Source organism: Ovis canadensis, chromosome 9 (genome assembly GCF_042477335.2).
Source record: "Ovis canadensis isolate MfBH-ARS-UI-01 breed Bighorn chromosome 9, ARS-UI_OviCan_v2, whole genome shotgun sequence".
Classification (NCBI taxonomy): domain Eukaryota; kingdom Metazoa; phylum Chordata; class Mammalia; order Artiodactyla; family Bovidae; genus Ovis; species Ovis canadensis.
The window spans coordinates 98,405,375-98,419,950 of record NC_091253.1 but is presented as its reverse complement, the minus strand read 5'-3'; the positions used below and the strand labels follow the sequence as shown (position 1 = coordinate 98,419,950).

The window sequence follows — 14,576 nt, the reverse complement described above, 5'->3', positions numbered from 1 at the left end:
AGGCATTTATATTAGAGAAATAGTTACATATGATATGAAGTGTCATGCACAATAATGTTTATATCAACATTGCTTATAAATGCAGACTTATAACAACACAAATATTCATTAACATTATTTTGAATTATTTTGAAGAAATAATTTGAGTATTATCATGCAGCAGTGAAAAGTGAAATGTACTAGGTACTAGGTAAACATGGTTGAATTTCAAAACCTTTATGTTTGTCAAAAAAAATAGAATGCCATTTACTCTTATATTTTAAGTAATGTGAAGAAATAGATAAAACCATACTATTCATACTCTGTTTTTAGGGTTATTTTAAAGTTTAAAAAATTAATATCCTGATAATTAGTATAATGACTTTCTACCTAAATAGGAAAACTTGTTTTCTTTAGCCAGATAATCAGCTAACAGAAGTTAATTTTATTACTAATTTAATTTCTATTGAAGTATAATTGACTTACAATCTTATATTAGTTTCAGGTGTAAAACATAATGATTCGATATGTCACCTGAAATTTAGTTTATGGCTGTCCACTGAGCTGTGCGCATGTGCTCGTAGGATCTAGTCTGGGCTGTTCAGGAGAGTTTACATTGTGAGAGTTATAACACATGTCAAGAACACATTTCCTGAATTCTACAGGTACTTCTTTTCTTCGCTGATCCACTTCCTTCCTGAAATCTTAAATGTATCTGTTATGTGAACTAGAAAATATGTAGCTTGTTAAAAGACTTTGAAAAGAAATTCAACTCAAAGAGAGAAATAAAGACATACCCACATATAAAACATACAATCTGCAAAGTGCAATCAATATCAAGTACTCACACACTCATCAGCATATGATGTGAATGGAGAGATGACTAGTTCAGACCTTGTGTATTCTCTATTATTGTTGTTACTGTTCAGTCACTAAGTCACATTCAACTCTTTGTGACCCCATGAACTGCAGCACTCCAGACCTCCCTTTCTTCACTGGCTTCCAGAGTTTGCTCAGGTTCATGTCCATTGAGTCAGTGATGCCATTCAACCATCTCACCCTCTGATGCCCACTTTTCCACCCACAATTACTCTTTCCCAGCATCAGAATCTTTTGTAATGAGTTGACTCTTCACCTTAGGTTATGGAAATTATCAGTTAAGAATATCTGTGATTGTATTTTGAAGAATATAGATGAGGGGAGAATCTCACTATAAAACAAAAATTGTAATACGAAACAAAATTTAAACTTTGTGACTTCAACAATATAAAAAATTAAAACTCAATACATGTGTTTATCAGCAGATTAAATACAAAAGGAGAGAACTACTGAATTAAAACATAGATTAGTAGAAAAAATGACCGATTACAGAAAAGAGTGTAAGATGGATAGTCTGTTCAGTGGTGCAGTCGTGTCTGACTTTTTGTGACCCCATGGACTGAAGCACGCCAGGCCTCCCCTGTCCATCACCAACTCCTGGAACTTACTCAAACTCATGTCCATCGAGTCAGTGATGCCATCCAACCATCTCATCCTCTCTCATCCCCTTCTCCTCCTGCCTTCAATCTTTCCCAGCATCAGGGTCTTTTAAAATGAGTCAGCACTTCGCAGCACGTGGCCAAAGTATTGGAATGTTAGCTTCAGCATCAGTCTTTCCAATGAATATTCAGGACTGATTTCTTTAAAATTGACTGCTTGGTTCTCCTTGCCATCCAAGGGACTCTCAGGAGTCTTCTCTAACACCACAGTTCAAAAGCATGAATTCTTCGGCATTCAACCTTCTTCGCAGTCCAACTGTCACATCCATACATGACCACTGGAAAAACCATAGCTTTGACTAGATGGACCTTTGTTGGCAATCTAATGTCTCTGCTTCTTAATAAGCTGTCTAGTTTGGTCATAGCTTTTCCTCCAAGGAGCAAGCATCTTTTAATTTCATGGCTGCAGTCACCATCTGCAGTGATTTTGGAGCCCAAGAAAAGAAATTCTGTCACTGTTTCCATTGTTTCCCCATATATTTGCCATGAAGTGATGGGACTGCATGCCATGATCTTAGTTTTCTGAATGTTGAATTTTAAGCCATCTTTTCACTCTCCTCTTTCACGTTCATCAAGAGGCTCTTTAGTTTTTCTTCACTTTCTTCCATAAGGATGGTGTCATCTGCATATCGGAGGTTATTGACATTTCTCTTGGCAATCTTGATTCCAGCTTGTGCTTCATCCAGTCTGGCATTTCTCATGATGTACTCTGCATATAAGTTAAATAAGCAGGGTGACAATATGCAGCCTTGATGTACTTCTTTCCCGATTTGGAACCAGTCTGTTATTCCATGTCCAGTTCTGACTGTTACTTCTAGACCTGCATACAGATTTCTCAGGAGGCAGGTCGGGTGATGGATAGAGGTGATGACAAATTCTGACAAGTTAGTAATAAAGTTTAATGAAAAAGAAGAAGAATGGGACAGAAGCAATATTTGGCACTGCCTAAAGTAGTACAAAGAGTCGGACACAACTGAGCGACTGAACTGAACTGAATTGAAAGTAGTACAGGTTGAAAACATGTTCCCGACTGTGAAAAGACATCAGGCAACAGGTTCAAGTTGTATATGAATTACAAGCTAGGCGATGACATCTAGACACATTAGAAACTAATAAAACCAGTCAGAGGAAATCTTGATGTTGAAGCTGATAGGATGGGCACAACCCATTCAAAGGTAAATGTTAATACTCTCTCAATAGATCATTATGTCACAAAACATGGAATGACAGTTATTTAAGTAGTGAGATAAAAGCAGTTGACAATCCATACATCTATAGCCAGAAAAATATCTTTTAAGGCAAAATAAATATGTGTTCACACAAATAGTAAAGAGAGATCTCTGCCAGAAGAACTGTTCAGAAAGGAATCCCAAGGCAAAGAAGTTCTGGAAGAAAAAATATATAAATTTCTCCAAATAAACTACAAGAATTTAGTAAGGATTGAAGAGCAAAAGAAATAACAGGTGAGCAAAAGAAATAACAGGTGAAATAAACTTCAATTAATAAACAAAAGTTATCAGACTAGATAAAATAACACCCTATATGCTAACACATTTTATTACAAATATATAGAATTTGAAAAGAAAAATAATAGAATATAATAAATCAGAACCCACTAAAAAGAAGTCTGGGATAGCTATTCTGATAGTAGGCAACATATGCTTTATTGCATAGCACCATTAAAGATAAAGAAATATTTCATGAATGTGAAATTATATGCCCTAAAGTTATAATCTAAAATATATAAAGTGAAAGCTGATGGAGCACAAAGAAGAAATAAATTCACAACTAGGGTGGGGATTTGAATAGAATCTGATAAAGGCCTAGACCTAAAAAAAGACATCAATAAAGACATAGAAATTCTGAACAACACAGCAAACTTGACCTAGTCGATTTGTATTCAACATTACAAACAGTTACAGAATACACACTCCTTTTAAGAGCACATGAAACATTTTAAAAAGTTGACTTGGTGCTGTCATAAAATGAGTCTCTACAAATTTCAAATGATTGATTCAAGGAATTCAAATTTGAAATCTTCAGTAACCACAATGGAATTAAGCAAGGAAGGCATCAGATAAACTTGATACCGAGTTCAAAATTAACCTATATATATATTTTTTTACAGCAGGACTTTTAAAAATAAAAAATATTTGATTAGAATATTACTGATCTTAAAGAGGCTGCATGTGATGATTATGTAACTCAGGCTCACTTGCTGCTGAAAGTGAAGTCGCTCAGTTGTGTCCGACTCTTTGCGACCCCACAGAGTTTAGCCCGCCAGGCTCCCCTGTCTATGGGATACTCCAGGCAAGAATACTGTAGTGGGTTACCATTTCCTTCTTCCTTGCTGCTGAAACTATCCCTATACTGGAGGGAAGGAAACAAATTTCTTTATCCTCACAATCTAAAGTTAGTAATATAATATTATCATTGAGTTTTTAGAGTGCCCATACTTAAAAGAGCATTGCATGTTATTTAACAGAACAATAAGAATGCATGCTTTATTAGAAATCCAAGGGGTGACGGATGAACCAGGTGATTTTGTGAAAGAGATGAGATTTAAACTGGGCCTTAAAGCTGGGTAAAATCCAGACAAGCATCCAGTGTGCTGCCTGTTTCAGACTAGTGTTTCTTTTGAACAGTTGAAGAGGTGGAAATACCATGAGGGTGTTTGAAAAAAAAAAAACAACAACACTCTTGTTTTAGAGGAAATAAAAAGAACTTCTTCTCTTATTCATTATGATGTCTAGACTCTTCTTGCTAAAATATGTGAGGGAAATAAAAGGACATCCTTTATAGCCAACTTTTAAAAAGGAATTTATTGACCATATCTAAAAGCCAAGTTGATTTGTAAGTTTCACTTGTTGCTGTTCAGTGGCTAAGTTGTGTCTGACTCTTTGCGATCCCATGGACTGCAGTACACTGGGCTTCCTGGTCCTTCAGTATCTCCCGCAGTTTGCTCAAACTCGTATCCATTGTGCCGATGATGCGATTCAACCATATCGTCCTCTGTCGCCCCCTTCTCCTCCTGCCCTCAGTCTTTCCCAGCATCGGGATCTTTTCCAGTGAATTGGCTCTTTGCATTGGTGGCCAAAGTATTGGCATTTCCGCTTCAGTGTCAGTCCTTCCAATGAACAGGCAGGGTTGATTTCCTTCAGGATGGACTGATTTGATCTCCTTGCTGTTCGAGAGACTCTCAAAAGTATTCTCCAGACCACATTTTGAAAGCATCTTTGGTGCTCAGCTTTTTTAATGATGCACCTCTCACATCCATATATGACTACTGGTAAAACTATGCCTTTGACTATATGGACCTTTGTTGGCAAAGTAATATCTCTGCTTTTTAATATTCTGTCTAGGTTTGCCATAGTTTTTCTTCCAAGGAGAAAGCATCTTTTAATATCATGGATGCAGTTTTCACTTAGAGACTGCATAGTTATTAATATAATCTTAAATGATCAATTCTTTTTCTATAGTAAAGAAACATCTTCTTTGACTCAGCATACAAGTTTGGAGCAAATGTACTCAGAGAATTCTTTTAAGTCTCAGGCTATGGGATGACATAGGTCCCAGGCAGATTATCCTTACAAACTTTGTTCCTTCTAGATGTCACAATACAGTCTCAATAAGACCAAAATCCTCCAAAAGATTATAAAAGGCAACACCTTTCCCTGCCTCTTTTATTTATAACATTGTTTAGTTAAGAAGGTATCTTCTATATAAACCTTTTAAATCATAGGGAAAAATAATATTTTTCTGTCTATAGCAATGCTTTTGAACCTTTTTGGAAAAAGAGAGACAACCTTGCAAATCTAATGAAAGCTGCAGAAACTCAAGAAAAATGGAAATTTACAAACAACCGCATATTGGGGTGCAAAATATTAGGAGTTTGAGTTTTAAAAGTCATCCTTAGAGGTCAGTCTTGAACCCCTCCTCTTTCAAGGCTTTGCATTTTCTCTGTCTCTTCAGTCCCTTAAAACAAAGAAAACATGTTTCATAGTGTTAAGAACAATACCTTTCCTTGGTTTAACAATAGCAGCTGTAATTTTAGTTATTGATCTTGTTTAATGTGCTTGGAAGCTAGAATAAATGGAAAAATAGTACAAGGACAAAAATTGTACCTAAGAAATTCTTTTGTTTCTTCAGAAAAGTTTATTCCTGAAAAATGTAGTTTAAAACAAATCTCAACATGAAGCTTTTATTTAAAAAAAATATTGTAATGGATGTGTGTGCACGTGAGCTCAGTTGCTCAGCCATGTCTGACTCTTTGCAACACTATGGACTGTAGCCCACCAGACTCTTCCATCCATGGGATTCTCTAGGCAGGAATACTAGAGTGGGATGTCATTTCCTCCTCCAGGGGCTCTTCCTGATCCAGGGATTGAACGCACATCTCCTGCATCTTCAGCCCTGGCAGGTGGATTCTTTATCACTGAGCCACTTGGGAAGCCCCATAAAGGATATACCAACTCCTAATGTTCAGAGGCAAGTTATTTGGATTATTCATTTTTGGAAAAGTTAATTCTTAAATCATGGGAATACATTGCTTCACAATAAATTTATCTATCAACTTATTTTTCAGTAAAATGACATGAGATTTTGGAAGTGACAGAAAATTTCCTTTTGTGTGCCTCTACTAAGTATCCCCCTAAACAAGATTATATACAAAATCTTAAACATATTTTCCAAAAAATTGATAAAGACTGAGTTTTAAATCATTAAAGTAGCTTCATAATATTATCTAATTTTAAATTATATTTATTGAAAAAATTAGAAAGTGCAGAAAAGGGCTTCCATTCTGGCTCAAATGGTAAAGAATCCGCCTGCAATGAAGGACACCTGGGTTCGATCCCTAAGTTGAGAAGAGCCCTTGGAGGGGGGCCTGTCATCTCACGCCAGTATTCTTGCCTGGAGAATCCTCATGGATAGAGGAGCCTGGCAGGTTACAGTCCATGGGTTCACAAAGAGTTGGACATTACTGAGCAACTAAACATACACACATAATAATAAAGAGAATTCTCTGCAATTTCATCATGTAGAGGTAACCAGACCACCTGACCTGCCTCTTGAGACTCCTATATGCAGGTCAGAAAGCAACAGTTTGGAACAACAGACTGATTCCAAATAGGAAAAGGAGTACGTCAAGGCTGTATATTGTCCCCCTGCTTATTTAACTTCTATGCAGAGTACATCATGAGAAATGCTGGACTGGAAGAAGCACAAGCTGGAATCAAGATTGCTGGGAGAAATATCAATAACCTCAGATATGCAGATGACACCACCCTTATGGCAGAAAGTGAAGAGGAGCTAAAAAGCCTCTTGATGAAAGCAAAAGAGGAGAGTGAAAAAGCTGGCTTAAAGCTCAACATTTAGAAAACAAAGATCATGGCATCTGGTCCCATCACTTCATGGAAAATAGATGGGGAAACATGGAAACAGTATCAGACTTTATTTTGGGGGGGCTCCAAAATCACTGCAGATGATGATTGCAGCCATGAAATTAAAAGACATTTACTCCTTGGAAGAGAAGTTATGACCAACCTAGATAGCATATTGAAAAGCAGAGACATTACTTTGCCAACAAAGGTCCATCTAGTGAAGGCTATGGTTTTTCCAGTGGTCATACATGGATGTGAGAGTTGGACTGTGAGGAAAGCTGAGCGCCCAAGAATTGATGCATTTGAACTGCAGTGTTGGAGAAGACTCTTGAGAGTAACTTGGACTGCAAGGAGATCCATCCAGTCCATTCTGAAGGAGTTCAGCCCTGGGTGTTCTTTGGAAGGAAAACTGAAACTCCAGTATTTTGGCCACCTCATGCGAAGAGTTGACTCATTGGAAAAGACTCTGATGCTGGGAGGGATTGAGGGCAGGAGGAAGAGGGGACGACAGAAGATAAGATGGCTGGATGGCATCACCGACTCAATGACGTGAGTTTGAGTGAACTCTGTGATGGACAGGGAGGCCTGGCATGCTGCAATTCATGGGGTCGCAAAGAGTCGGATACGACTGAGTGACTGAACTGAACTGAAGAGGTAACAGCTATAAATATTTCATGTATATAGTTTAGCATATTTTGTATATCAACATAAAGATATTAACAGATAATAAATACAAGCATGAAAAATATGAGAATCTTTAAAATTTAAATATAGTTGATTTATAATATTGTGTTAGTTTCAGGTATATAGCAAAGTGACTCAACTGTACATTTAGATTTTTTCCATTATAGTTTACTACAAGATATGAAATGTAGTTCCCTGTGCTATATAGTAAATCCTTGTTATTTATCTATTTTTATATGATTCTGAGCATCTGTTAATCCATATTCCCAACTTATCCCTATCTGTACCTTCCTCCCCTTTTGGTAACCTTAAGTGCAATTTATATGTCTGTTAGTCTTTGTAAATAAGTTAATTTATACGATTTTTAAATATTCCGCATATTTCTCTGATTTGCCTCACTTAGTAGGATAATCTCTAAGTCCATCCATCTTGGTGCAAAATGGCATTTTCAATTTTTGAAGGCTGAGTAATATTCCCTGTATATATACACCATGTCTTCCTTATCCATCAATCCTAAGAGTTGATGGACACTTAAGTTGCTTTCATGTCTTGGCTATAGTGAATAGTTCTGCTATAAATGTTGGGTTACTTGTGTCTTTTCAAATTAAAACTTTTGTCTTTTCTGGGTATATGCCCAAGTGTGGGATTTCTGCATCCTGTAACAACTCTCCTTTTTTAGTGCTTTGAGGAATCTCTGTACTCTTCTCTATAGGGGCTGTATAGTGCCAATTTATATTCCCATCAACAGTGTAGGAGGGTTCCCTTTTCTCCACACTTTCTCCAGCATTATTATTTATAGACTTTGAATAATGGCCAATCTGACTGTTGTGAGGTATACCTCATTGGAGTTTTGATTTGCATTTCTCTAGTAATTAGCTACATTGAACATTATGTTATGTGCTTCTTGACCATTTGCATGTTTTCTTTCGAGAAATGTCTATTTAGGTCTTCTGCCTATTCTTTGACTATATCATTTTTGCTTTTTTTGTTGGGTTGTATAGCTCTTTGTATAGTCTGGAATTTAAGCCCTTATTGATCATAAACTTTGCAAATATTTTCTCCCATTGGGTAGGTTGCTTTTTCTTTTTCTATGGTTTCCTTAGTTGTTCAAAAGCTAAAAGTTTGATTAAGTCCCACTTATTTATTTTTTATTTTATATCTGTTGTCTTAGAAGACAGAGAATGTTGTTTTGAACTTGCCAATGTCTAAAATTAAACACAAGCTTCCTATTATCATTGAAAAAATAGAAGGAAGTTTGAAAATAAATACAATAAATCTTCTGTCATTTTCACTTCACCTCTTCTCTGAATAGCCTTGTAATTACATTTGCACAGCTTTTCTTGAACTGACACAAGGATAAACAAATGTATACATTTATACAGAGTACTGTTTTGTAATTGTTCCTTTTAAAAAATATTTTAAAAATAGATTTGCATCTGTTATTTTTTCATCATAAGCAATGTTGAAATGTTTAGATGTAGCTGATTTTTATCCGTTTGTTAGAACTTAAAGTTATATGAATGTATATATATATATAATTTATGTACATATGTATGTGTGTATACATATATACATAGACACACAAGCTACACATAACACACACCCACATGTTGACCTAAGCTGATGACTTACAGGGATACTGCAGTCAGGAGTTGCTATAAAGTGCTGCATTAACTTCTTTAAATATATCTCTAAGAAAGTAGTGAATTCAATTTAGATTCTTAGGAAAGGAGTTTCTGGATAAAGTATTTCATATGTTCTTCAATTATTTTAGTAAATATTGCCAGATTATTTATTTTCCATTTTTAAAGTTTTGGGGGTTTTTTGTCCACGTTTTCACCTTATGTATTAAAGAATCTCCCCAGTCTCATAGGTTATAGTAATTTAATATTTTCAATCTGATAGATGAATAAATATAAAACTGTTTTCTAATGAGGTTGAGCATATTTCTTCCCTTTGAAGTTCATTTGGCTATTTTCTTCTGGAAATTTCTGAAAATATTTTCATCATGTTTTGTAGTTATTTGCTTTATTGTTTTTATTTTTAGGTCAAATTATTAGTGTTGTCAGACATTTTAGGTATATAAAGTTTTATCATTTTTTAATTTTTATTTCATTGCATTTATTTCTCTTTTCCATTTACAAAGTTCTAATTCCTATAATATTAAATTTGTAATTTGAGCTAAGAAAAGCTACATAAATCGTTTTTCTTTCCTAGTTTCAGAGCATAGATATTTTCAAGTATTTTAATTTTATCTTCCTGCACCTCTCCTTGGCATTTCTGCTGTAAATTATTTTAAGTTTATCTTGTTTTAAATGCATTCCATATTAGTTATTTAAAAATTTTTGTATATGAAAAAATGAAATTTACATTTACCAATTTTGTTAACTTTTTGCATTCCTTCTTTTTGAAATTAATGTTTTCCTAGCTAAAATTCAATTTTTAGCAATTTGTTTCACATGCTGTCTGAAATTATCATCTTTTTTTAACTCATTCTGTATTGCTATTTTAAGCAAATACACAATTCTAGTTCTTTGAAAGTTCTTTTTCTTGAGCACTTTGAAGATGGCCAAAGTTATAGAACAGAATGGAAATGTTATAAGCATTAATCACTTAAATTAATTCAATTAAAATAAGTGAGTATATAAAGAGTGTTAGAAGTTGAATACTTGCCTGATATAGAGTGTCTGATATTAAAAACTGAATCAAGAAAGAAAACCTTAAGAATTTTATTCAAGGTCATGGATGATTTATGCTTTTATAAGAATTTATTGGGTAACTCAAAGTGAGTCTTATTAAAAAACAATTAGAATATCAAGAAAAATATGTATAAATCATCTGCTGGAAATTATTGATAGTTAATAAAATTAGGTGGCAAGAAGACACAAAAGAACTACATAAGAATGGTCATAATGACCAAGATAATCATGATAATGTGGGTAATCACCTGGAACTGGACATCCTGGAGCGTGAAGTCAAGTGGTCCTTAGGAAGCATTACTACAAACAAAGCTAGTGAAGGTGACAGAATTCTAGCCGAGCCATTTAAAACCCTACAAGATACTGGCTTTAGAAAGGCAGAGGAACCAGAAATCAAATTGCCAACATCCGCTAGATCATCAAAAAGCAAGAAAATTCCAGAAAAACATCTATTTCTGCTTTACTGACTATGCCAAAGCCTTTGACTGTGTGGATCACAATAAACTGTGGAAAATTCTGAAAGAGATGGGAATACCAGACCACCTGACCTGCCTCTTGAGAAACGTGTATACGGGAAGCAACAGTTAGAACTGGACATGGAACAACAGACTGGTTCCAGATAGAAAAGAAGTACGTCAAGCCTGTATATTGTCACCCTGATTATTTAACTTATATGCAGAGTACATCATGAGAAACGCTGGGCTGGAGGAAGCACAAGTTGGAATCAAGATGGCTGGGAGAAATATCAATAACCTCAGATATGCAGATGACACCACCCTTATGGCAGAAAGCGAAGAGGAACTAAAAAGCCCCTTGATGAAAGTGAAAGGGGAGAGTGAAAAAGTTGGCTTAAAGCTCAACATTCAGAAAACGAAGATCATGGCATCCGGTCCCATCACTTCATGGGAAATAGATAGGAAAACAGTGGAAACAGTGTCAGACTTTATTTTTTGGGGCTCCAAAATCACTGGAGATGGTGACTGCAGCCATGAAATTAAAAGATGCCTACTCCTTGAAAGGAAAGTTATGACCAACCTAGATAGCATATTCAAAAGCAGAGACATTACCTTGCCAACAAAGGTCCGTCTAGTCAAGGCTATGGCTTTTCCAGTAGTCATGTATGGATGTGAGAGTTGGAGCTTAAAGAAAGCTGAGCACTAAAGAATTGATGCTTTTGAACTGTGGTGTTGGAGAAGACCCCTGAGAGTCCCTTGGACTGCAAGGAGTTCCAACGAGTCCACCCTAAAAGAGATCAGTCCTAGGTGTTCATTGGAGGGACTGATGTTGAAGCTGAAACTCCAATACATTTGCCACCTGATGCAGAGAGCTGACTCATTTGAAAAGACCCTGATGCTGGGAAGGATTGAGGGCAGGAGGAGAACAGGATGACAGAGGATGATATGGTTGGATGGCATCACTGAGACCATGGACATGGCTTTGGGTGGACCCCGGGCATTGATGATGGACAAGGAGGCCTGGCATGCTCCAGTTCATGGGGTTACAAAGGGTCAGATACAACCAAGTGACTGATCTTAACTGAACTGAACTGAAAGCCCAGTTTTATTAAAAAATAAAAGCATCCTAAGAACAAACAGTGATATATAAATCCTGTAACACATGTTGAATGAGCTGCTTTCATCCCAAGAATAAATGTCCACTGTGCACTTTAACCACATTAAAAGCTTAATGAAGAGGATCATCTCAGATGCAGAAAATTCAGTATTCATTCATGACAAAATAAAAATTATCACTTAAATATGATAAAAGGCTCACATTCATTTATAATAAAGGAAAATTAACAGTAATTATTGACAAAACAGAAATATTATATATAGCATTACTATAACATGATTTTCTCAGCTATGCAGATGATACCACTCTAATGGCAGAAAGTGAAGAGAAACTAAAGAACCTTTGATGAGGGTGAAAGAAGAGAGTGAAAAAGTTAGTTTGAAACTCAACATTAAAAGCACTAAGATCAAGGCGTCTTGTCACACCATTTCATTGCAAATAGAAGGATAAAACATGGCAAGAATGACAGATTGTATTTTCTTGGGCTCCAAAATCACTGTGAAGTTTGACTCCAGGCATGAAAATAAAAGCTGCTTCTCCTTGTAAGGAAAACTATGACAAAACGAGACAGTGTATTAAAAAGCAGAGACATCAACTTGCTGACAATTGTCCAAATACTCAAAACTATGGTTTTCCAGTAGTCATATACATATGTGAGAGTTGGACCATAAAGAAAGCAAATACCAAAAGATGCTTTTGACCTGTGGTATTGTAGAAGACTCAAGAGTCCCTTGGACCACAGGAGATCAAATTAGTCAATCCTACAAGAAATCAACCCTGAAGAGTCATTGGAGGGACTGATGCTGAAGCTCCAATACTTTGGTCACCTGATGCGAAGAGCTGATCATTGGAAAAGACCTTGGTCCTGGGATAGATTGAAGGCAGGTGGTGAAGGGTGTAGCAGAGGGCAAGATGGTTAAATAGCATCACTGACTCAAGACATGAGTTAGAGAAAACTCCAGGAGATAGTGGAGGACAGAGGAACTTGGCATACTACAGTCCAGGGGGTCACAGAGAATCAGACAGGGCTGAACAACAACCAACCAACAACTTGCTTTTCCCATTTAACATGTCATACAATCCTTTAAGGTCTTAAGCTTTATATAAAATCATTCAGTTCTGGTTCCTCACCTTGTATGGTCTTGAGCTTCTTATTCTAGTATGCGTGACAATTCCTAGACCTCAGACCCTGAGACTCTCATCTAAGTTTGATATTACTCTGGATCACTTTGGTTCCAGCAGTTACTTTAAATTCCTTCTCTATTTTCAAACTGGCAGATTCAATTTCAGCTACTCATTCAACTAAGGACAACATTCAACCTTTCTGTGAATTTGAAGTGGAAGAGTAGAGATTCTCCCACATCAGTGGTAGCCAGCCGTATTGATCTGATGTCTTCTCTGAGGAGTTATCCCTGTTTTCCTAGATGCCCTTCAGTTTTTCACAGGCAAACATGAGCACAAACCTTCTATGTAGCTATACACGTTCTCACTACATCCTAATAACTTACAGTATGTATTCTAAGTGGTAATATTTTTGGTATGCTTAATATCTATTTGTAGCATAGTAAGTTAGGAGACCCTACATGGATACATACCTATGCCAGTGATTTATACCCGCTTAATACTATATTCCCGAAGAAGGAAAATGGCACCCCACTCCAGTACTCTTGCCTGGAGAATCCTATGGAGGGAGGAGCCTGGTAGGCTACAGTCCATGAGGTCGCAAACAGTTGGACATGACTGAGCGACTTCACTTTCACTTAACACTATATTTGTTTTCATTATTACCACCGACAAGAGTATAATAAAATATATAGAAGACCCATGGATATAGGTGCACTATTTTCTCATCCCTTCAACATACATTTATTGAATGGCTGTTATGTACAAAGCACTATTTCAGGCATTTTAAATGAATTAGCAAATAAAACAGAAGATCTATTCTTATGATTTATTTTCCTTATGCTAGTGAAAAAATAAAGTTTTCTTGTTTTGGGCAAGTAATATTGGCCAGAAGAAAAGACATCCATGCCAGACTTCAGACCCTCTTCTTTCACACACCTGGAGCTTGGCCTATGATACTCCCTTTTTTAGACTCTCCTAGACTGATCTTACCATTGATGTTTTTATGTTGATGAATAATGATGAGGTTTAAGTGGTTGGTGTTTTTACAGCTTGGACAATGGAGTACCTTTGGAACCTTGGAAGTTGCAGCTCATATTGAACCAGAAACAAAGGAGTACTCAGTGGTGACAGAAGAAGACTGTGAAATTCTTAAAATTCCAGCAAATAATTATGCAAAGTTAAAAACGGTATGTGTTTCTTGTTGTTGATGGTGGTGGTGTTCAGTCATTAAGTTGTGTCCGACTCTGTGACTCCATGGACTGCAGCACACTGGGCATCCCTGCCCTTCACCATCTCCCAGAGTTTGCTCAAACTCATATCAACAGAGTCAGTGATGCCATGCAACCCTCTCATCCTCTATCACCCCTTTTTATCCTGCCTTCACTCTTTCCCAGCATCAGGGTCTTTTCCAATGAGTTGACTCTTCACGTCAGGTGGCCAAAGTGTTAGAGCTTCAGCTTGAGAATCAGTCCTTTCAATGAATATTCAGAGTTGATTTCTTGTAGGATTGACTGGTTTGATCTCCTTGACTCTCAAGAGTCTTTCCAGCACCACAGTTAAAAAGCATCAATTCTCTGCTGCTCAGTTTTCTTTGTGAT

The 14,576-nt window shown here is 36.4% G+C and overlaps 1 protein-coding gene across 1 annotated transcript in view; it reads left to right on the top strand.

Annotated features, from left to right (window-relative positions):
- The window catches only part of CNBD1 (cyclic nucleotide binding domain containing 1), a 494,192-nt gene that overhangs the window by 328,207 nt on the left and 151,409 nt on the right, over positions 1 to 14,576 (top strand). Inside the window, exon 9 of the mRNA XM_069600350.1 lies at positions 14,028 to 14,165. Within this exon, the coding sequence (XP_069456451.1) occupies positions 14,028 to 14,165 (138 nt within the window). The remainder of the gene's footprint in view (positions 1 to 14,027; positions 14,166 to 14,576) is intronic.